At 38.7% G+C, this 25273-nt stretch overlaps 1 protein-coding gene across 3 annotated transcripts in view; it reads right to left on the reverse strand.

Moving 5' to 3' along the window:
* Positions 1-106: 106 nt before the first annotated feature.
* The window catches only part of p2rx1 (purinergic receptor P2X, ligand-gated ion channel, 1), a 53814-nt gene continuing 28647 nt past the window's right edge, over positions 107-25273 (reverse strand). The window contains exons 4-13 of one of the 3 annotated variants that reach the window (XM_017701718.2): positions 21645-21705; positions 16324-16411; positions 15085-15165; positions 13138-13279; positions 11258-11403; positions 9221-9311; positions 9084-9149; positions 8656-8751; positions 3803-3841; positions 107-2442 (exon numbers count right to left, since the gene is read on the reverse strand). In XM_017701718.2, coding sequence (XP_017557207.1) covers positions 2419-2442; positions 3803-3841; positions 8656-8751; positions 9084-9149; positions 9221-9311; positions 11258-11403; positions 13138-13279; positions 15085-15165; positions 16324-16411; positions 21645-21705 — 834 coding nt within the window. In that variant the 3' untranslated portion in view covers positions 107-2418. Of the gene's footprint in view, positions 2443-2552; positions 2608-3802; positions 3842-8655; positions 8752-9083; positions 9150-9220; positions 9312-11257; positions 11404-13137; positions 13280-15084; positions 15166-16323; positions 16412-21632; positions 21706-25273 lie in introns of those variants that run through there. The other 2 variants (XM_017701717.2, XM_017701719.2) reach the window with 2 other exon arrangements.

Consider the following 25273-nt stretch of genomic DNA (forward strand, 5'->3'; position numbering starts at 1 on the left):
AAAAAACGACTTTGCTTTTAATGTAAGTCAATGGAACCAGACTTTTTCATGCAATTTTGGGCTGTTTCTTTTGCTACTTTAACCAATACATACAATACACAGTGTAAAGGGCAGCAGGCATTTTCAATGTCAAACAAAAACTGAAAAGCAACAAAAATGGAGATATGAGGTTTTGCTCTCTGAAAGCAGCAATATATATATAACAGTATATTCAGTATCCAAATTGTAATCAATTGCAATATTGAATAAAACATCTAAAATACCTTCTGTTTACCTTCTTACCAAGTAAAATAAAATTAACATACAGAATTCTTCACATTTTGAAACTGGTGATCAAATAGGCAGATAACATGATGTTGAACCATTGAATAAAACCTGTACAAATTTAAGCCTACACTGTATAAAAATGTATTATTAACCTGAAAATTGATTCCAAACTTTTGAACAGTAGTATATAGATGCAGAATTATAGACTGTAGCTCATCTGTTGTCATGTACAATTCATCATCCACTATGTACCTCATTCATCGTTGGTCAGTTTCTGACCACAGGACCACTGTTGACCAGGTGGGAGTCTTCTCAGCACAGCAGTCACACTGACATGGTGCTGGTGTTTCTAGGCTCTTTACTTACTTCACTGTCACTGTTGGGTTGAAAGTGGTCCACCACCCAAAAACATGCAGGCAAGAGCAGCTCTGGGGTCAGTAGAGGGGCTACAGTCTCTAACTGTACACCAGAAAGGTGGAGCTTCTAGGTGGAAGTTTCGAATAAAGTGGTCTGTGAATGTTTATGTTCAACAGAAGTTTTTGGTGTAGGGCCCGACCGATAAATCATATATGGCCTATAAAATCTGCAAATGTTAGGAGGCTAAGGATTTGTCTGCATACTTCAGATTATCAAGTGTACTTTTTAAAAAATAGAACACTTTTAAGGTAAAGATCTGATGCATGTAAATGAGCTCTTCTCTGATTCTCTCCATGTGAGTGGGCAGAGCTAAACCACTGGAGGCTGAATAGGTGGATATATGTAAATATGGTTAGTTTTTCATGACATTGCAAAAAACAATGAGTTCAAAAATGGCTCTTTTTATACTGCTTAGTTCTCACATATTTACTCTTAGAAAAGATGGTTCTTCAAGGGCTGTTTAGTAAATGTTATATATGGGTTGATGAAAGTGAGATTTCTGATCATGATCCTTGTGATCCGTGTGAAGGTCATTCAATTGCAGTTTGATGTGAAATGAGCAGGACTTGAGGAATTTACCAGTTTAGAGTAGTTGTGGCAGTGATGGGAACCAAACGTCTGAAGAGTTGAATGTACCTAGAAGCTGCATTAGAGAGCTGTGAAATGGTATATATGTATATATAATGCATGAGACATTTGTTTTATGAAATTTTTGAATTAAGATTTTGGCATGAAATAATTTTATGGTGTAGCTGTAGATGCAGATTGTTGTAAGGGAAAATAGTCCCTCAAAAAAACTTTTTTTCATGTTTACCATTATTTTACCATTATCAATATTGCATATAAAATCTTATAAAATGTGTAGGTTCACTGGTTCCTATCACCATCACTGTAATAGAGAGGTCTGCACTGCTGCGGATTCCTGCGAGACCTACCACAATATATTGCTGTGGAGCCCAGCGAAACAGCAAAAATAACCATTCTGTGGTTTAATTTCTGTTTGTGTTAACTGGGAATAAATGGCGTTTGGTGAAGTTACACACAGTGAGCCTGATGGCCGTAACTGCCGTGCTATTTCAGTAGAGGATAATGTAATTGTTAATAGACTATGCCAGAGATTGGATGTCAGTTCGTCTTGACGGAACTGCGTGGGCAGGAGCGGCACAAGTCGCTTTGGTTGCGGGCGGGAGCGGGATGAAATCCCGTGGGAGCAGACCTCTGCTGTAATGAAAGCAGAGTCTTCTCTACTTAGAACCATTTCACACCAAACTAAGCTGAACAAATGCGTTTCATTCTAAGTGAAGGACTAAATCTGAGCTGTGAAAAATGAGTATACATTTTTTCTGTTTCAACTCCGAGAAAGAAAATTTGACAATTTGAACCTACAGTCATATTTAGAATATTAAGGTAAGCAATGTTCAACTAAACAGTCTAATTTTTTGACTGATATTGATTAGCAGAATAGTTTGAATTCGCTTGTATATCAGTCGGGCTCGAGGCAGGTCCAGGTACAGTATCTTACATCAACAGAATCTATTTACAAATGTGCTTTCTTTAGTGTGAAGTTCTTTCACTTTTTTCACATCTGCAGAGTCCACAGTACCTTGACGTTCCAAAATTCTGTCCATGTACAACAGTGTGTTCTGACCATTCTGCCACGGTGACTCTTCATGTTTACCAGGTACATTCAGCCTCTCCATAATCTCTGCTACAAAACGGCTGCTGTGATTGTGGTCACTTTGGGTTCTCCGTCTGGCTCTGTGCAAAGGTGAGTGAAGTGATGTTAGTGTGAGTGTGGCAGGTCTCAGAGGCCTCGTGGTCCAGTGTAGTGTTTTGAGTTTTGTGCTCTTTATTTTGTTGTTTTTTTCTTTGTTGTCAGTGCAGTAGTCAGCGAGCCCAGCTGCATTCGCTTCTTCTTCACTCCTTTGCAAAGAAACACATTACCATGACAATGAGATGGAAAATACTGTTTTCCTAGGAACCTGGGCAAAATCTCGTCAACATAGTGATGACCGATGCATCAATTTCTGGTGTCATGATTTTGACACAACGTAATATTGTTTTCCTGTTTTAGCAATGTTTGTAAGGGAGTATAATTTAGGAATATATCTAACAGCGTACATGAGTACATGTGCTAGAGTATGAGTACACAGCACCGTTTAATGCAAAAACCTTCACTTTATAAGTATTTTTGGTCACAAAATTACTACCAATCCAGAGGCGCCCTCTTCTAATGCTGGGGCTCAATCTCAAGCAGCTCTATGCACCCTACATAGCGCACTACATAGGAATTTAAATAGTGGCTCCTGCAGCCCAACAGTAAATAATATAGCTAAAAGATAGAATCTGGGTTTCAGCCACATACATACTTCATAAATGCTGCACTATTTGGCTATAGAGGCTAGGATTTCTAAACTTTCATAGCTAGCACTCTATTTTGAGCGTTTGTGATTTGTCCTGGCTTTGACACGACTTCTGACTGAAACACAAACATGTGAAGTGTGTAATCCAGTCAAGTCCCATTACTTAGACTTGTATACAGCCATTTTACAGTTAATCATACCGTAAATACTTCAAGTCTATGATATTAATGATGCAGTTGTTTAGGATGTTTGCTATCTTTTAGCCTGTTAGCTAGTTGACCACCCTAGTTCTAGTTAAGAACATAAGTTGCCAGCCACTCAGTTTGAACAAAAAAATGGGTTCTTATTTCATCAATATACTCGGTGGTCCATGCGAGCAGCGTGAGAATCAAAGGTTATTCCATTAACAGCACAAGGGATTTTCATGCCGTGGCGCAGTGATACACAATTCAGTCTCTGTGAGGCGGTCCTTGGGCATATTGTTGATTTGCTTCGAACATGGCTCAGCCAATCAGATTTTGCAACAGATTTTCAGCTTTATAATATAATGTAATAATTTTATAAAGTTTGTTGTAATAAATATTATGAAACTGTGGTGTTTATTTTGCTAAGCAGTTTGATTTGTAGTTTTGTTTGATCTATTTTGCTTTGCTCATATCCAGAATCTGACAGTTAACCGGTGTCTATTTATTTGGAGCTTCAGATTGTTTTGAAAGTTTTAAAGGCATAATAATGGCATAAATAAGGCGTCTTACCTTTTCCTGATCCTCTTTGTCCAGCTGTATAACTGGCACCTGCAGAGTGGCAGAGTGGTTCATTGTTATAAATCAGAAAAAACACTAATGACTATAAGTCTATGTGACAAATGATGATGCTGCTTATGAGGTGAACCGCACACACTGTTAGTTACTTCCCACACAACCTGTGCACTGTGTTCTTATTCATCAGTTCACTGTCTGAGTCACTTTTGTTTAAAAAGGATTACAGTGTCTGATTTTTGTAGGGGGTCCAGAGCTGTTACTCTGTGAAAAAGAAAACACTTCAACTCTGTCAAATTGTGGCTTAGATGTTATGAGAAGTGAGCGTTTGTATAAACTAGAGAGGAAAACTTCACTTTCACTGGATGGGCAGATGATTCCTCTGGGTGAGCCACGCCCTCCTCAGCTCACCTGTAGACACGCCCTTGCCAGAGAGTAGGTGAAATATTTATTTCTGTTGTAATTGAATGTATCGTGTCATTTAAATGTAAATGGAAGTATTTTATGATTTTGTTGTTTGACACATTATCTCGCTTTTGTCTTTTTTATCTTGCGCTCTCTCCCTCTCTCTCTCTCTCTCTCTCTCTCTCTCTCTCTCTCTCTCTCTCTCTCTCTGAGATAGATGAGTTGTGTCAGTGTGTGTGTTGCTAGGGTAACTGTCGCTGGGGGATTTCTGGGGACAGTCTTGGCCTTGTATGTAGCGGAGTGTGAGAGGCTATAAAAAACAGGAGCTGTCCACGTGCTCTCAACTCACAAACACACAGCTACACACACAGTCCTGTGCTACAGTCAGAAGACTCACTTCATCTGTTTCATTTCCAGCTAAAACAGCTATTAAATACAAGTTATTCATGTTTCAGCACCAGGAGAAAAAGCAAACAACATTTACTCGACAGAAAATTATTCCCAACAACTAAATATAATATCAGTGTTCAGTACTGAGTGTATCAAGTTGCATCCCAAACACACGTTTAGCACCTCAGTTGTCCAGTTTCAGTGTTCCTTCTTTTTTTGTCTATTTCCTACATACCATTTCAGGGTCATAGTATTGGTTTGTCGTCTTTTTCAGATCTGAAGCAAGAGTAGAGCTTTCAGTGCTGTTTATCTGATGGGGACAGTTTTGTTGGCCTACAAGATCTTGCAGGGTTGTTAGGAGTTCAGTGTTCCCTATGTATTAAATAATGATTTGGAAACTCCATAAGTTTGAACTTGTTTTTTCACTTCTCTTCCAGAAATGGAAATGGCTACCCTGACTGGAAATTAAATAATGAAATGAAATAATAATTCCTATTCCAATTTTTGCTGACTGATATAATTGGACAAAATTTAATTTCGTCACATTTATTCAATGGCTATGGCCCAATTAATTCTGGAATTTATCTTGAAGACGGGGGTTTATGCCCCCAGAATATTGTTTTTTTTGTGACTGCATCATAGTGATCTGGTTTGCTTTATTATATTAAATATATTAATTTGCACCAGAAAAATGCTGAAATGTAAAAAATAGAATTATATGTGGGGGGTTCTGTAGAGAGAAAAGTACATTTGGTTTCAGAGGATTTTGTAAAAAAAAAATGAAGTTGGACCTTCGAGGTCTGAAATCCCCCAAACAGGGGGCAAAAGCCTTCTTTAGCATGCTGCCCACATTTATTATTCAGTCAGTTAACCCCTTAAAAGGCCAGGGCCCACCATCAGACCTGGAGTTTTATTAAACACTTCTATAACCTAATCAAATCAAGTTTATTTGTATAGAGCTCTTTACAATGGATGTTGTCACAAAGCAGCTTCACAGAATTCCAGAAAAGACAAAGTTTTAACATGAATGTAAAAACCCCCCGGCGGGCAAGCCAGGGGCAACAGTGGCAAGAAGAAACTCCCTCAGAGCTGAGGAAGAAACCTTGGGAGGAACCAGGCTCATCCGGGGGTGTACCCATCCTCCTCTGGTCCTAAGATAGATTATAACCTAAGAATAGCTCAACAAGTTTACATTGAAGTTACTGAATAATAAGCCTTAGTATGTAAAATGCCTGAGATTTTAGGGGATTAAAAACACAAAGTTGCTCATTGGAGTTTGACTGACCAGCTAGATTTAGTGTTATGTGTCTATAGAGATTGTTAGATACATTCAGGCAACACTGGTATTGCAGCATCTTACCCCAGATAGTGAGACACAGTTGACCTAACAGTGCATGGGTTTATGTCATCATCTTGTACCTGCTACACTCATGCGTAGATGTAGTTTAGTATTGCGGTATACAGACTTTGTCCTTTGTAATAATGTTAAAGATGCTGCACTCACAGTGCGAAGTCAGATTGAAGTGCAGTGTGAAAGGTATGTAACTTTCACTCAGCTCTCCTGACAGCAATGGCTATCTGGCGCCATCTGCCGTACGCAGATAAAAAGAGCAGCTACGGTTTTACAGCAGCTGCTGCTGTTTGTCTCTAACTCAACTCTGATTCAGTTTATAAGTGTGGCTTCTATGTAAATCCATCTTTGTCAGCACCAGTGGTCTGATATCTCGTTCACGTGTGGCAGATGAAGGGTTTTTGACACAACTCACTAAGTTGTGTCAAGAACACTGAAGCAGCTCTAGATTCCTAGAAGAATGCATTTCTTTTGAGTGAGCCCTCAAGCACCTTGGGAGCTTCCTAGAAGAACCACCTTTTAGGCCACAAAAAGGGGTTATTTTAATAACTCTGGACTTTCCTAGTTTTCTCAAAGTCTGTTTGTGTGGTTTTGTGAACCCCAACATCCTTTTAGAGCATGACTGAACTGGAATTTGCAAGCATTCATTTAAATTTTTTTTGTGCATAGACTTTCTAGGCTTTCTGAGACTGTGTGAATGCTGGCGTTTTTTGAAATACTAAAGAGCCTGTCAGTGCCTCGAGGTTTCCCGCCAGTGTAGCAGGCTAAGGAATCCCAGTGTGCCTTGACTATACTTTTGTTTTCTCAGTGTGTATTGCCAGTATGTGTAAGCCATACCTGAAAAATATGGTGCAAAATAAAACTATTTTATCCTAAAAGAGATTTGACCCCAGCAATTTAGACCTCTGGGAAATATCAAAGTTGGGATTTGGAACCGGAGGGAATTATGTTTTCCGCTCCGTCATGTGGTGTGAACTACCAGCAGAGGGAAGTTTGTTTGAATGTTATAAAATTGCATGTTATAGAGACTGAAGAACGCTGATGCATACAAAACGTGAACATTGAAAACATATGTAAATTTTTTTGTTTACACAGTTTTCACCAATAAATTAGAAAATGTTAAATTTTAAGCAAAGAATTATGACGACCATTTATTTAGAGATGTTAAACTCTGAATGGGGTCAAACGGAACTCAGAGATAATAGGAGAGTTAGCTGTTTTAAAAGGGTTTATCCTTTTTATATTTATATATATTTTATACAAATTCTCCCATTTACTCTAAAGAGTAAAAATATTGCAGCAAAGCTCTCATATTTAATGCATTTCAGCTCCTGTTTTTCTAATAGTGTTTGCATGCAATTAATAAACTGATAACTGCAGAAAATCAGATTTTGTAATCCGATCAACATAATCAGATAATTATGATATAACTATGATAAGGCTATATTGCCTACGTATTATTGATGTAACAGATCATTGTATGTTGCATACAAGATGTTCAATGTGGGTGTGTATGTATATGTGTATACATATATCTTACCACTGTATTTACTTAACATACTGCCTGCCTGTCATTATTAGAATTATTAATCATTTTCTCTCTCTCTTTTTTTGGCCTAATGTACTGTCTGTTCATTTCTTTTAAGTATTGTTTTTTTTTTTTTTTTTGTTTTTTTTCTCTTCCTTATCTCTTTGTGGCTTGTCTTGTAATAATGCACCTGTCTATTTCTTGTACTATATATCTGTTGGTAATAATTAAAAAATAATAATAATAATAAATAAATAATCAGATAATAGTGCAGATCCAGGTCTACATGAACAATCGGATTTCTGCTTTGCAACCAGCCAGTAAACTTATAAATGTAATATGAAACTCTAACTTCATGCCATGGCCTTTTTTTTTTTAAACATTGTGCCACTTTATCTAGAACTATCATCTAGAAAGTGAAAAATATTTAAATCTTACTTTTTTTGTCAAAAATGTATTTGGTTGTTTTGCATTGTTCCAAAAGTGTTTTGCTGCCATCTTGTGGCAACACTGCTTACTTATTTTCAGTACCGCCATCTGTTTTCGCACATACACAGACTGAGAAAAACGAAGGAAATCAGAGTAAGAGTATACATGCACTGAGACATCAGGTTACTGAGGTAAAATATAGATGCCTTTATCGGATATCTTCATCTAAAAAAGTTGGAAAAAAATTGGAGTATGCTGACTGCAGAAAGCCAATAATGATTGGATTATTGAGTGAATGTAAACATTTCCCATGTCTTAGTGTAAACTGCTTTACTCAGCTAATAAGCTTATCAGGTTGCCAACCTATCAGCACTTAGCAGCACTAAAGTTAACATCATAGTGCACAAAATGTGTTTGCTGTAGAAAAATGGAAAGTTCCTAGATGAATGGCCAGAAACATCTTTAAGTGAAAATATTAGCTGTAATCTCCATTCACCCCAGTGAAGCTTGCGTGTGCCCTCTAGCATTTACAATATCACTGAATTGATGCAACAGCTGTCTTCCTTCACTTCCCAAATGGAAAGAAATTTATGCAAAGCACATTCATTTAATGCACTAGAAAATGTGTTTTTGCTTAATGTACTTCAGTGTTTGAAATACACTTTGGAATGAAATGTATCTCACATATAAAAAATACTTGTATTTCTTTTCCATTTGGGTTTGTCCCCTTCTTCTGTGTGCACTTACCTCATCCTGTACTGCTGTGTATTTGAATTTCATATTTTTGTAGAAGTCTTTCTTCGGCACTAAATTTAAGAGCACCAAATCACACACGACGGTCGCCTAGAAAGGAACCAAATGTCAAAATCCTGTGCTAGTTTAGTCACACTATGTCTTTAAGCCATCTGCTGCTTATCACCATATCAACTTAAATGAACCAAAATTATAAACCAGTTCAATATGTTTATAGTCCTGGTCATCATATTACAGAATATCAATCATTCCTAATGCACTATAGGCCTCTTCATTCAAAAAAACAGTGTTCCTAATATGGATTCAATTCAACATCTCTCAGGCTGCTTCCATAAACATCAGGAGGTGAATGTGAATTGTTTGGAATGATAGAGGAAAGTGGTCCTGATTCGTCCTACCGCTGCGCTGTCTGTGATACTTACCACTCCGAAGATTCCCACTCCAGAGCCTATCGCTGTCAGTGTTGGAATGATATCAAATTTTCTCGCCTAAATGGAAGACAATAGCTTCAGTTACATGTAAATGGACACCGGAGCAGAACAAGGGCTGATGGTCTTACCAGTCCGTGAACAACGATGTCGATGCGTATGCCAAAGATCTTCATCAGTGTCCTCTTCTCCACTTTGTCCTCCATGTAATATTTTGCCGTTCTGAAATGTCACAGAAGAGTTCACACACTGTTCAGTCTGATTTAAGACTCAGTCAGATCATTAAACTCTGTGAGTCAGTTTCTTTAAAATTCAGCAGAACTGCTACTACTGTTTTTGGCTATGCTACATACTTATGTCCATTTTTACATGACAACATTTTGAAGTACACCAACCTGGGATCCATACTCTGTCCAGCTTATTGGCTCCACTTATGCGCTTTATAGCTCTACAGTTGCACTGCAACTGCATACCATTTTACCCTACCCTACAACTTTCACAACCACCACAGAGCAGGTATTATTTGGGTGGAGGGTCAAGTTTCAAGTTTATTTCAAGTCATGTGCACAACATGTCCGGACATTTCTGCATTGAAATGCTTGGGGTGAGGCTCAGGTTAATCACATTACAGAAAGTTAAAGTAAAGTAATAAAGTTAAAGCACTGCAGTGACATTGAGGTGTCCACTCACTGTCCACTCTATTAGACACCCCTACCTTGTTGGTCCACCTTGTAGATGTAAAGTTAGAGACAGTAGCTCATCTGCAAGTGTGTGCTGGTCATCCTTCATCAGTGGTCACAGGAGGAAGTTGGCTGGATAATTTTGGTTGGTGGACTATTCTCAGCCCAGCAGTGACACTGGGATGTTTAAAAACTCCAGCAGCACTGCTGTCAAACAAAGTCAAGTCAAGGTTTATTTATATAGCACTTTTTATAACAGGTGTTACAAAGCAGCTTTACACAATAATCCGGGGTCCAAGCCCCCATGAGCAAGCCAGTGGAGACAGTGGCAAGGAAAAACTCCCTAAGAGCAAAAGGAAGAAACCTTGAGAGGAACCAAGATTCAAAGGGGGAACCCATCCTCCTCTGATCCACTTGTACCAGCACAACACACACTAACACACCACCACCACGTCAGTGTCACTGCAGTGCTGAGAATGATTCACCACCCAAATAATACAACTGCATAGAAAAGCATGATATTCAGTGTTTTACTTGTTGCCATTGATGACATTTACTAATCGTTACAGGGTTGAAGAAACAATTGGTTTTGAAAACAGTATTTTTTGCATTTTTTCAGTTATCCAAATGTTCATTTGTGCAACTTTACAGGGCCTTTGTTGTCATTGTTTGTCCTTCATCCTTCATAATACATCAGACTTCAAAGGCAGACAGACAAGCCAGTCTAGCACACACACACACACACAGACACACCACCCCATACACACACACACACACACACACACACACACACACACACACTCTGATTACGCAGCCATGCTTTTGTTACATGGGCAGAATGTGGCTTAGTGTTAACCCCCCTGAAAAAGACAGTGTCTAAAAAGCAGCAAATATTGCACCAAACGTCATTTAGCATTGGTGGTGCTTTTACAGTTGTGCAATACCATAGCATGCCAGATCTTGGACGCTTCTTTACTTCTTTGACTCAAGAAACATAATGGCCATTATCTACATAAACAGTCTGACAGGTTGACTCGTCAGATTACAATACACATTTTTTTTTAAGTTCATCACTCTCTTTCAGATGAGCTTGAGCCCAGAGAAGTTGGTGGAGTTTCCAGAACTTGTTGACAGATGGTGTTTGTAAACTTGCATTAATGAATGCAGCAATAACAGTTTGTCAGAATACTCCCTGGCCATGTGATAACGTCCATCACAAAGGCATGCTGGATTTAATACAGTTCTGTCTGAGGGATCAAAGGTCACAGATATTCATTTGTAGTTTCTGGCCTTGCTTTTCATGCATAGATTTGTCTGGACTCTGAATCTTTTGATTATACTACGCAATGTAGATTGTAGTAAAAGCTTGTTGTCTAACGTTCTAATTAACTGGACAGTTTTTTTTTTTGGCAAAGTTTTTTCTTTGGCCCATTCTTGCACTTACAGGACTAGGCCTTTTGCTGCTGTCAGAACAAATCGTTTACTCACCTGAAATTGTAGCCCACTGATGCCTGGCTACTTTCTCCCTCTTTGGCGTTTCCATAGAGGCCATGGAATCCATACTTGGGGATGCATCTTTGGAGACTGAGGTCCAGATTACATTCCCATTCAATGAGTATCCCTATAGCTCCACCCTGCCGGAGAAAAACAGGAAAGTATTTACTTACTAATATAGAGAATATCTCATTTAAACAAAGTAGATATTTTTACCCAGATTACGACTCCGTAGGTGCAGAATGTTACTTAGACAATGCTGCTGTAAACTGTCAACCAAGACAATCTTGTAAAGCCAGCCAAAGTGATTGTGCTGCTTTAACAGCAGGTAAACAATTATTAGGGTGCTACCAAATGGGTGCTATTGTATTTTAGGTGGTTGCAAAGATGTTCATTTCTGGTATCCCACTTAGTTGCTAGGTGGTTGCCATGACATCCTAAGTAAATGCTGGAGTGCTGCTAGGTGGTTGCTGTGGTGTCCCTGATGGTTGCTCAGGGGCTGTTACCTCATTGCCATGGTATATCACACGATTATGGGGTGTTGTTAATAGATTTGTGTCATCATGTAATACACTCATTCATTTCTAAGCGAAAAAGGTCATTTAATGGTGACTGTGTGAATATTGTACTCCCAATCAAAAAGCTGTATACAGGCATATTATTCCCAGACAGACTGAATGCTGTCTGAGTGCATGAGTACATGAGTGTATGTATGTATGCATGTAAATATTGTTTAAGTATCAAAACATACTGTTCACTCCTAGTTAAAACAATCCATGTATGGAAACACAGAACACCCCATTTTGAAATCTTTTTTGTGATTTTAATGAAAAAACAAATCATTTTTCATTTGCAGTTGCTTGAAAAAGTTTTGTTGAAAATAAGTTAGCGCATGCTCTATAGAGAACATACTTCTGCACATTTTAATGAACTGTTTCTTCTTTTTTTCCCTTTTTTTGTTTGTTGTATCCCCCCCCCCAATTTTCTCCCCAATTTAGTCATATTCAGTTTCACCCACTAGTTAGGACTGCCCCAGTCACATGAAACTACCAACGCTAAGGCGAAAGCTAGCACATTCTTCCTCTAAGACCTGTGAAGCGCCACAGGTCACCTCTAACATAACGTCATTGGACAGCCGAAAGCGCTTGGAAGAGGGCAGGAATTTGTAGGAAAAATCCATATTTAAATCTATTCCCGGCAGAGGACGTGTTAACATATTTTCACTTAGAAAATGAACAAAATGTGTATCTTGAGAGTTTTGTCTATGATTGTATCTGCCTATTCAGTCTACAGTAGTTTAGCCCCACCTATTCACACTGAAGTTACAAGGAGTCTTTCAGCCTGGACTGCTTTTTGAATAAGGCACAATACAGGGCATCCAGGCAGACAGGAGGCTGTTTACATATATCAGTGTTAAGGGCACAGTAAGAAAAACAGCCTGAATAATTATAAGGGTTAAATGCAGAGATGTTGGAAAATGTGTGACTAACTGAGTGCCAGGTACTGTAAAGTAGAACCGTACTTTAAACACAAAATAAACCTTCCATTTTGCAGGGTGAAATAAAGTGTACAGATGTCTGACACCAGTAGACTGTGAAGGCTGCCAATGAAAGCTGCCAATGAAAGCTATGTGAGGAAAAGCCTTACGATGGAGAGTGAAGTGGAAATGTATTTATGATTGATATTATTCAAATGGACTCAGACGCACATCAAAGCCAAGCTTACAGTGTTCTCTGGCAAGGCCTGCTTATCAGGAAATCCTTGAGAAATGAGGGCAAACAGCAAATCCGCACACAGCATGAAGTGTGTGTGTGTGTGTGTGTGTGTGTGAGTGAGTGAGTGAGAGTGTAAGTGTAAAAGAGAGAGAGACCTACCACTCCAGCCATCTGAGAGAAATTGAAGCCAGAGAGCCTGACGATGTCACCGAGTCTGAAGATGGGACACAGTTGGTGCTCATCAGGGTCATACAAACACTTTTTGATGTATCTTTGATCCACACCTTCCACCAGGTTACTCCTGCAGAGAGACGGAAATGTATGTTTTCCTGTCAGTTCTTGTTCATTTCAGAGTTGCTGTGCCTGCTTTTCCCTTCTTTTTCAACGGATGTGATGTGCATCTGTTCTTCTGCTCTCTGAAGGTATTTTTGAGAAACTAAAGAACTTAGTGCCTCACAATAATGAGAATGTTTCTTATCTTAATTATGACTTAGTCTCAGACGGCTTACTGTCTCATTATGATGAGAAAATATTCTCATTGTCATGAGATTCTGTCATTAGGACATTTTGTCATTGTCATTATATTGTTATTATGAGTAAGTTAGTCCATTATGAGATGCTAAGTCATAATTACATCCTTAAAGGTTATGGTTCTTCAAGGGTTCTTTAGTAGAGCAAATGGCCATGAACAGTCAAAGAACCCTTTGTATGATTAAAGGGTTCTTGAGACTGATGGAGAATCTGCTGTAGATGATTCTATATAGAACCTTTTTAAAAGGGTTCTATATAGCACCAAAAAGAATTGTACTATTGTTACAATGTCAAGCTTGTTACAATAGAAGAACACTTTTTGGTGCTATATATGCCATATAAAACACATTCTCCTTCAATCTGATTAATAATTTAATGATGCAAAGAACCCTTTATTCATGCAAAGGGTTCTTTAAGTGTTCATGGTTCTATATATTAGAACCATTTTCTCTACTAAAGAACCCTTGAAAAACCATGATTAAGAGTGTAACGATGACTTTGCACCTCATAATGGACTCACTTTCTCATAATGATGACTTACTTTCTCATGATTATGACTTAACATCTCATATGAATGAAAATATTTTATTTTTTCTTCTCATCATAATGACATAGTAAGTCATAATTATGAGAAACGTTCTCATTATTATGAGAGACCTATTTTATTGAAGAGACAACTTTTTTTCAAGTGTGTGTGAGATACAAGTCATAATTATGAGACATTAAGTCATAATTACAAGATCTTCTTCTACTTTCAGCTGCTCCCTTTAGGGGTCACCACAGCGGATCATCTGCCTCCATCTTGCCCTATCTACTGCCTCCTCTATTTTTACACCAACCATCTCCATGTCCACCTTCACTACATCCATAAACCTTCTCTGAGGTCTACCTCTTCTCCTTCTACCCGGCAGCTCCATCTCCAACGTTCTTTGACCAATATATCCACTATTCCTCCTCAACACATGTCCAAACCATTCATATTACAAGATACAAAGTCATAATTTGTCATTAATCATTAATTAATTGAACTAATGTGATTGCAAATAAATAGACTTGCTTATGGGGTTTCGGACACTGTACTGCACTGTTATCTACAGAAAATGGGCAAATGTGCATCACATAGGGTGGCGCAGTGAGAAGAGCTGTTGCCTAACAGCAATAAGGGCCCGGGTTTGATTCCCCGGCTGGGCGACCAGAGTCCTTTCTGTGTGAAGTTTGCATGTTCTCCCCATGCCTGTGTGAATTTCCTCCGGTACTCCGGTTTCCTCCCAGAGTTCAAAAACATGGTAAATCCACCCTAGGTGTGAGTGATGCAATGGACTGGCAACCTGTCCAGAGTGTATCCTGCCTTCTTCCTGATGACAGCTGGGATAGGTTTCAGCACCCCCTGTGACCCTGAGGGCGAAGCAACTTAGAAGATGTGTGTGTGTGTGTGTGTGTGTGTGTGTGTGTGTGTGTGTGTGTGTGCATCACATAGCCAAAAGTAGCAGCTGTCTTTTGGGAATTTTGTCTGTATCTACATCTGTATCCTGGCTGACATATACACACTCGTGTGATTCTTAAAAAACACTGTACCTGACTACTCCAAACGCTGGGAAGGTGATGGAGTTTTTGATGAAGAGTGTGAAGTTCTCAGCCACAGAGAGAAGTGGAGGACTGAGAGAGAGAGAGAGAGAGAGAGAGAGAGAGAGAGAGAGAGAGAGAGAGAGAGAGAGAGAGAGAGAGAGAGAGAGAGAGAGAGAGAGATTGCTGTGATCAAAGGTAAAAAAGTTGAACATTAGGCATGCACTGATCATTATTTTTGATTCCAGTATAATTTCTATAGCCAAATTGTCCAATATTATTGGCCATATATTATTGACTTTTCTAAGCATTTTTAACCCAATAGTAAATGGGAAAAAATTATACAAATAACAATATAAATAGAGTATTTGCTCTTTAATGGGCCAAACTTGCATTTTAAAGGGCCCATATCATGAAAAGCCCAACGTCTCTCTCTTTTTAATACAGAAGTTTGAAATAATATGTAAACAATGTTAAAGTGCCAGATGTACCATTCACTCCTCAGTCTATACATCAAAACTAAAGCACCCAGCAGCCTGTTTCATTTACTCTGTGAGGTCACAAATACCAACTCCATTACATACATTGAGTAATTCAGACTACAGCACTTTATCCCCACCCATTCATATTGAACTCATAAAGAGTGTTTCAGCGCAGACTGATTTTTCAATGAGGCACAGTACAGAGCAGCCAATCAGAAGAGAGCTGATTGATTTTATATCAGTCTTAAAGGCACGGTAACAAAAAGTCTATTTAAATCTAAAGGGATAAAGAGAAGTTGGAAAGTGGCCATGTAAAAATTAATTATGACCATTTTTGTACATAAAAACACAGAAATGTGATTTGGGAAAAATGAACTCACAAGAAAAACATTGGATATGAGCCCTTTAGGATTGTAAGGAAAAAAAAATCAGCATTTAGATTATACGAGCCAATTAAAGTGCTACACTGTGGGTAAGAAACAACTGAGTCCTCTCTCTCAAAGATGACAGCTTTTTATCTGTTTATCTGATGGGGACAGTTTCGTGGTCTACCAGCTCTTGCACGGTTGTTAGGGGTCCCACTTTCTCTGTATACTTTGATCATTTATAGAACTCTTTGCTCTTATTTAGGCAAAGAAGACTATCTTATACCTAATCTCCTCAGGAAATGGAACAAATGAAGGGTGGTATCTGACTTTTGTGCAGTACTGTATATTTCTATTTCTGTACTATTTTTAATTACATTCTCTGTATGGAAAAAATGCCCTACTTTGGAATTGTCCTGTCATCTTCGATGGGACACCAGGACATGATCTCGCACGTATTGGTTGTGTTCACACACTTCCCTGTCATGTGCCCTAGGAGGAAGAGAGTTCAGTAACATTAGGTAGAGAGAAAAGACACTGAGCCGGGCCTGAGCGGATTAGAACAGGGCCCAGAGCAGCTTCAATGTAACACTACACACTCCTGCTTCAAGCTGGAAGGAGCAAGAAAAGAGCATTAGACTTGCACATGCACTTGAAAGCAGTTTATATCACTGTTAACACAGTAGTGCACATTGAACAGTGTGAGCTTAGCTTCTCCCAATTCTCCCTCTTAGAAAAGCTCCATTTGGCATGAATATTTCAACAAAAGCTAGCAAACCTACAGTGCAGCTGGTTGAAGGGGGGACGTTTGCACTTTACTTATTTGACTAACATTAAGAAACACATTAGAATCACATTATGTTTCTCTTAATGTGTGCTAATGTGATAAATGACAAAACTGGGTCTCTGGTTACAGCAAAAAACTGAAGCAGCATTTCCAATGTTTCCCAAACCAGGTCCTGGGAGCCCCCCTGGTCTGCCCCCTGAGTTTACCTCCATGAATGTAGTGGCAAACCATGACTATTAAAGCTAGGTCTTCAGTTCAGCCTTACATGTTAAAACGAGGAAAAACTCCAAAAATGCTAATGCTAATTTCTGCTAGTGCCATTGTGGGAGTCTATGCACTTTAAAAAGATGTTTTTCTAAGGGTTTTTAGTAAAGGCAGTGGTTCTATTTAGAACCATATCATGCTGAAACAGTTCTTTGCATGGTGAAATGGTTCTTCAGGTAACTGATGTACATTTTTGAAAATTCTATAGCAGCAAAAAGGGTTCTTCTATTGTTATAAGCTTGACATTATAACAGTGAATCCCTTTTTAGTGCTGCAGTGTGTTCAACAGTGTAGCCTTAGTGCAGGTCAGCATGTAGGGCTGAGATATCACACTGGCAAAGCACGTGCTCTTTTTAAGGAGGCTGCCAGTCTAATGACGTCAAATTCAAGCATTTCAATTCTTTAATGACCTCATAATCCAGATTTAGTGATATTAGAGAGAAAAATGTTGATAGGGTAAAACCTATGGGCTTTGGAGCACTTTTGTTCACCACAGGATGTGATGGGGTAAATTTTGAAAACTCTATTTTTCTCATAGAGAAACTCCTATTAGACATGGCCTTGTATTGGCATGGCGTTGACTACAGAATTATGAACTTCAGTGGTCTGTACTAAATGTAATTTAACATAAATGTGTTACTGTTTTGAAGATCAACTTTCAACTTTTTTCAATAAAATCTATCCGACAGTAATCATGAATGTTAGCTCGGGATTCTAATAATGTTAATAAAATTGAATATTGTTAACTGGACAGCTGTTTGCTATGTGCAAAGGATACGGCTGATTTTATAGACGTCCTTTTGTGGCAGCTGAGACTCCTTAGGTAAATATGGTGTCTCCCTATGTGGCGTGTCTTCTTATGTAAATATGACTATGAACCATCTTCGGTGGAGTGTTTGCATACAGTGGGTTGCAAAAGTATTCAGCCCCCTTGAACTTTTCAACCTTTTGCCACATTTCAGGCTTCAAACATAAAGATATGAAATTGACATTTTTTGTGAAGAGTCAACAACAAGTGGGACACAATTGTGAAGTGGAACGAAATTTGTTGGATATTTTAAACTTTTTTTAGAAATAAAAAACTGAAAAGTGGGGCGTGCAATATTATTCAGCCCCCTTGCTTTAATACTTTGTAGCGCCACCTTTTGCTGTGATTACAACTGCAAGTGGCTTGGGGTACGTCTCTGTCAGTCTTGCACATCGAGAGACTGAAATTTTTGCCCATTCTTCCTTGCAAAACAGCTCGAGCTCAGTGAAGTTGGATGGAGAGCGTTTGTGAACAGCAGTTTTCAGCTCTTTCCACAGATTCTCGATTGGATTCAGGTCTGGACTTTGACTTGGCCATTCTAACACCTGGATACGTTTATTTGTGAACCATTCCATTGTAGATGTTGCTTTATGTTTTGGATCATTGTCTTGTTGGAAGATAAATCTCCGTCCCAGTCTCAGGTCTTTTGCAGACTCCAACAGGTTTTCTTCCAGAATGGTCCTGTATTTGGCTCCATCCATCTTCCCATCAATATTAACCATCTTCCCTGTCCCTGCTGAAGAAAAGCAGGCCCAAACCATGATGCTGCCACCACCATGTTTGACAGTGGGGATGGTGTGTTCAGGGTGATGAGCTGTATTGCTTTTACGCCAAACATAAGTTCGATTTTGGTTTCATCTGACCAGAGCACCTTCTTCCACATGTTTGGTGTGTCTCCCAGGTGGCTTGTGGCAAACATTAAATGAGACTTTTTATGGATATCTTTGAGAAATGGCTTTTTCTTGCCACTCTTCCATAAAGCCCAGATTTGTGCAGTGTACCACTGATCGTTGTCCTATGGACAAAGTCTCCCACCTCAGCTGTAGATCTCTGCAGTTCATCCAGAGTGATCATGGGCCTCTTGGCTGCATCTATGATCAGTCTTCTCCTTGTTTGAGCTGAAAGTTTAGAGGGACGGCCGGGTCTCGGTAGATTTGCAGTGGTCTGATGCTCCTTCCATTTCAATATGATCGCTTGCACAGTGCTCCTTGAGATGTTTAAAGCTTGGGAAATCTTTTTCTTTCCAAATCCGGCTTTAAACTTCTCCACAACGGTATCTCGGACCTGCCTGGTGTGTTCCTTGGTCTTCATGATGCTCTCTGCGCTTTAAACAGAACTCTGAGACTATCACAGAGCAGGTGCATTTATACGGAGACTTGATTACACACAGGTGGATTCTATTTATCATCATCAGTCATTTAGGTCAACATTGGATCATTCAGAGATCCTCACTGAACTTCTGGAGTGAGTTTGCTGCACTGAAAGTAAAGGGGCTGAATAATATTGCACGCCCCACTTTTCAGTTTTTTATTTCTAAAAAAAGTTAAAAATATCCAATAAATTTCGTTCCACTTCACAATTGTGTCCCACTTGTTGTTGATTCTTCACAAAAAATTACAATTTCATATCTTTATGTTTGAAGCCTGAAATGTGGCAAAAGGTTGAAAAGTTCAAGGGGGCTGAATACTTTTGCAACCCACTGTATATGTGTGTGTGTGTGTTTGTATGTGATGACCCCATACGTGACAAGCAGACAGCTTGAGAGCATAAGAAGAAAGACCAGACCTTTTCTCAACATCTACTTGTAGACTAGAAAGCTGACCTAAAGTATTGTAATGAAATTCAACTGAAAATTGTAGTGACGTTTGAGATTTTATGTTGAAAAGTGTAATCAAACTTTTTGATTTTCCTGATGCACTGAATCTTTTTCTAAAGAATCATAATCAGATTGAATGCTGGTGAAATTTAGGATTTCATGATTCACTAAATGAACTCCGACAGACTTATAATGAAATTAAACTGTACAAAGTTGTAGAAAAAATTTGAGATTTTGTGATGCACTGAATAAATTCTGATTGAAGATTGAATCACTTTGAGATTTGAATAATTATCTAAAAATATTAAATTACACTGAATCTTAACCTGTTAATTGCAATATTTCACAATTCACTGAATAATGTCTTTAAAAATCATAAAAGAAAAGAACTGAAGTGGATTGCAGTAAAATTTAAGGTTTCATAATGCGCTGAATAAATTGAGAATGAACTGCAATTAAATTGAATAACTGGGGAATTTGAGATTTGATGATTCACTGAGTGAATTTCTAAAGAATCTGAAACTGAATTAAATTGTGGGGAAATCTGATAATTCATGATTAATTGAATTATTTCTAAAAGAATCATAATCGAATTCAATGTTGGTTAAATGTTGATATTTCAGGATTCACATAATAATTTCCTGCATAATCATAAAGGAATGGAACTAAACTTAATTGTAGTGAAATTGAAATCTAATTGAATCCTGGTGAAATTTGAGATTTCACCATGCACTGAATCATTTTGTAAGGAATCATGATTCAGTCAAATCATTATGTGGTCAGCTGTTTGCTCTAAATGGATAATTTAGAAACATTTTATTAGACTTTACTAGCCAAACATTCCAGAAGCCAGAGGAATCGTCATGGAATGGGTGTCTACCAGAATCCTGGGTAACTCTTTATTTTGAGTGGTCCTTTTCAAATGATGCAAACACTCATGTAACTCTTAGGAACCTTTCAAAACATAGTAGGGTGAGGGTTAGGTTTTGGGTTGAGGTTAACGTCAGGGTTAGGATTAGGACCAGGGTTATGGGTTAGGTTTTACATCTACTTACTGTAAGTAATCCATCAGCAGTACATCTTCAAGATATTTACTTCAATGTATTCAGATGCTTTATTAGTGCTGCTTCACTAATATGTTGTTGATGTGTTACTGATACTCTTTTAAGATTTTATTAATCAGCTACAAAGAAGCACTCCAAATAAAGTGATCCCAAAACCTGGACTCTTTGCACGGACAGTGTTGAAGAAGAGCTCCACCAAGAGTAATGGCTTCAGAAGAAGGCTGGTTTATCAAGATACTATAGGTGAGATATATAGCAGGGGTCATCAATTCCTGTTGCAGTTCTGGAGGGCCGGTGTCCAGCACAGTTTGATGATTTCCTTGCAAACACACCTACTAAAACTGCATATTAACTGATGAGTTGAATCAGGTGTGTTTGAGCAAAGGTGTCACTACTTGTGCTGGACACCGGCCCACCAGAACTGAAAATGATGACCATAGAACTGTAAAAAAGCAAGAATGTTCAGTAAAATGTGTTCAAACAGGCGTTGTGTTGGATGCAGAGAAATGAAATTTTATGTCCTCAGACCTGTGAATTTCCACTTTGCCCATGTTTGTCAAGCATCTCAGAGAAAGGCCATAACTAGTAACATTTTATTAGCAACCCACATCACATAATGAATGTAAATACACCAAACGTAATTTTCTTCCTTAGGTTGTTTATCAATTCATTGCTCCCTTTTTTAACATAAATGCATTTAACTACAGGTAAAGGATCAGGTCATGTCTGTGCATGTACTTCTGTTGAGTATTATGAAAGGCTCTGAGAAGGCTGATAAACAGGGGCTCTGAATCCTATCTTGATGTGTTCTCTGTGTGAGTATAGCTTATATACAATCCTTTGTGATATTTTTAGTTCCTCTGCATCCAGGTTTGAATGGGTTAATGAGTTATTGTCGACTATGAAAGACCTGTTAAATGTGTTAAGTGCTGATGACCACGCTGAAGACATAGAAGTTTTGATTAGCGGTTTACCATTTCCCGTACGTTTAAATTGGCCCTTCGTGCAGTCTGCGTCCGAATTGCAGGTGTTCTTTCCATCTGGCAACTGAAACAACACACACACACACACACACACACACACACACACACACATACACACACACACACACACACACCATGTATAACTAAATGGTTCCGAGCTCTAAACACAGGCAATTTACTGGTCAATAACAGTCACTTTAATACTTTAGTTACTCTAGTCTTGTTATTCTGTCATACTTTTAAATGGAACAATACATTCCAAAGTTTGAAATGACCAAAAACACCAAAAGGAATCAGTGTTTTCAATTATATAAAACTAATTTTGTTCTAGGTACATGTATGAACTGATTCTATATGCTACTACAACATCTTCCGAGGTTTTAATTTATTGGTAGGTAACTGTTATATTAAAATCTGGGGCTATTTCAAGATCTTAATCATAATAGTTCAGACTTGATTTTGAGGCATGTTTTGGATCATTGTCTTGCAAAATCCAGTCTCTTTTTATATATTTATATTTAATATCTATACTTATTTCCTCTATCCCCACGACATTTCCTGCACTGCCACACAACACCAAAGTATAGTACTCTCACCCCATGCTTGACAATTGGCAATGTTTTTTATTTAAATGCTGCTCTATATTTTCTCTAAACATACCTTATTTGATTATAACCACACTTATGCACAACACTTTGTGGACTTTGATGCACTTTAACTTCTGATGACCCTTCCACGGATAGTATGTTTGTCTGACAATATTGCACCACACATCAGTAAATCACTGCTCCAGTGCAAACCAAATCTTCCTGTAAGTCCTTGGCAGTGATGTGGGGGGTTTTGCTTACCTGATACATCTGCAAGATTCTGTTCTGATGTCAACAGTTCTGCTTAACTTACATTTCTTAATGTCATTGCATACAATGAAGCAGGACGTGTTTATATAGTCCTCTGCTTTGTAACAGTCAGATATCCTTAGTTTCTGATCCCCAGTCAGCTGCTTCATGTGCCAGATTTGATCTTTTTCATTCTTCCAATACATTCAATTTAGCAAGTAAGTGGCAAAAGTGCATTAAAAGTTGTAGAATGTGTACTATTGAAGTGTGTTCCATGCAGATGTTGTGTTCTTTTCGCAACGAAAATGAATAAAACACATTTCATACAACTTTATACAGGTATGCATGCATGTGACATTCATGATTCCACTTTAAGTTCAGTAAGGACTACCTCAAGATACATCATTTGTAATGATTTACCTGCAAACATGTATAAACCTAAATTGTTATTTAAGTCTATCGTACATCTTGTAACTCTTTGCATATTTAATTTCCTAAAGAATCATAAAGTTAAATGGCCTTAAATGGCTCAATTAAACACTTCTATAACCAAAGAATAGCTCAGCCTGTTTGCCCTGAAGTTCCTGTAGTTACTGAATAATTAAGCCTTAGTAGGTAATAATGCTGGGATTTTAAGGGGTTAATTCTATTCTATTAATCGGTTTTGCTGTCTATAACACTGATAACCAGCACACGAGAGAGTGTGAATGCGTGTATGGGGGAAGATGTAGAGTCAGTGTGTCAGTCTGCTCGCATGACTACATTTGAATATCAGGGCACAGAACTATTATTCAAATCTGTTGCATGGCAAATTTTACATTTCGAATAGACTAATGCAAAGATGAGATACAAAAGGATTACGAGGCATGTGCAGCAGCCTACAGGTCACAAGAAAACACAATACTGTTACTGTATGCGTCTATGGTAAGAAGCTAAATATTTACCTATAGTAAAATAAGAGAGACAATAATAGAAAACAAGAGAAACAAAACATGAAATAATACAAACGATTAGCAATATCTTCCCCAGATACTGTAGATGCTCACCTATCTAACATTTCTCTTGAAACCAGAGGTATGTTAGTTTCTGTATAATTAAATGCTTAAGATGCAGACAAGTCGTTCAGACTGTTTAATGTTCTGTCAACAATCAATGATATTCAACATCTCAAAATGAGAAATATTAGATAGATCGACTAGATCGACGGTGATTTCATGTGCTAAGACATTTTTTGCAGTGCAGATGGCTGTGAATCCAAAAGGCCTCATTTCTGTCATTTGCCTAGAGCCCCAAAATCACTGCTGTGTCTGAGTAATAGCATTTGTCATGAACGGGTTGTCACATGGCATTGGAAGATGGTTGGTGTGCCAACCATTTATGTTTGCTAAGTCTGGTCTCTATGTCTTCATGTGTGGGCAATACACTGATTCATCATCTTGTAGCTGCTGTTCAGAACCTGCCTCTGCTTCTGCCCACGGCATTTGGCTAATAACTACAGTGGGGCAAAAAAGTATTTAGTCAGCCACTGATTGTGCAAGTCCTCCTACTTAGAAAGATGAGAGAGGTCTGTAATTTTCATCATAGCTACACTTCAACTATGAGAGACGAAGTGAGAAAAATCCAGGAAATCACATTGTAGCATTTTTAAAGAATTTATTTGTAAATTATGGTGGAAAATATTTGGTCAATAACAAAAGTTCAACTCAGTACTTTGTAACATAACCTTTGTTGGTAATGACAGAGGTCAAACGTTTCCTGTAAGTCTTCACCAGGTTTGCACACACTGTAGCTGGTATTTTGGCCCATTCCTCCTGCAGATCTCCTCTAGAGCAGTGATGTTTTGGGGCTGTCGCTGGGCAACACGGACTTCCAACTCCCTCCACAAATTTTCTATGGGGTTGAGGTCTGGAGACTGGCTAGGCCACTCCAGGACCTTGAAATGCTTTTTACGGAGCCACTCCTTTGTTGCCTGAGCGGTGTGTTTGGGATCGTTGTCATGCTGGAAGACCCAGCCACGTTCCATCTTCAATGCTCTCACTGATGGAAGGAGGTTTTGGCTTAAAATCTCATGATACATGGCCCCGTTCATTCTTCCCTTAACACGGATCAGTCGTCCTGTCCCCTTTGCAGAAAAACAGCCCCAAAGCATGATGTTTCCACCCCCATGCTTCACAGTAGGTATGGTGTTCTTGGGATGCAACTCAGCATTCTTCTTCCTCCAAACACGAGTTCTATTTTGGTTTCATCTGACCACATGATATTCTCCCAGTCCTCTTCTAGATCATCCATATGCTCTCTGGCAAACTTCAGACGGGCCTGGACACGTACTGGCTTAAGCAGGGGGACACGCCTGACACTGCAGGATTTGAGTCCCTCTGGGCGTAGTGTGTTACTGATGGTAGCCTTTGTTAGTTTGGTCCCAGCTCTCTGCAGGTCATTCATCAGGTCCCTCCGTGTAGTTCTGGGATTGTTGCTCACTGTTCTCATGATCATTTTGACCCCATGGGATGAGTTCTTGTGTGGGGCCCCAGATCGAGGGAGATTATCAATGGTCTTGTACGTCTTCCATTTTCTTACAATTGCTCCCACAGTTGATTTATTCACACCAACCGGCTTGCCTATTGTAGAGTCACTCTTCCCAGCCTGGTGCAGGTCTACAATTTTCTTCCTGGTGTCCTTCGACAGCTCTTTGGTCTTGGCCATGGTTAAGTTTGGAGTCTGACTGTCAGGTGTCTTTTATACAGATAACAAGGTCAAACAGGTGCCATTAATACAGGTAAAGAGAGGAGGACAGAA

This window comes from Pygocentrus nattereri, chromosome 23 (assembly GCF_015220715.1).
Source record: "Pygocentrus nattereri isolate fPygNat1 chromosome 23, fPygNat1.pri, whole genome shotgun sequence".
Lineage (NCBI taxonomy): Eukaryota > Metazoa > Chordata > Actinopteri > Characiformes > Serrasalmidae > Pygocentrus > Pygocentrus nattereri.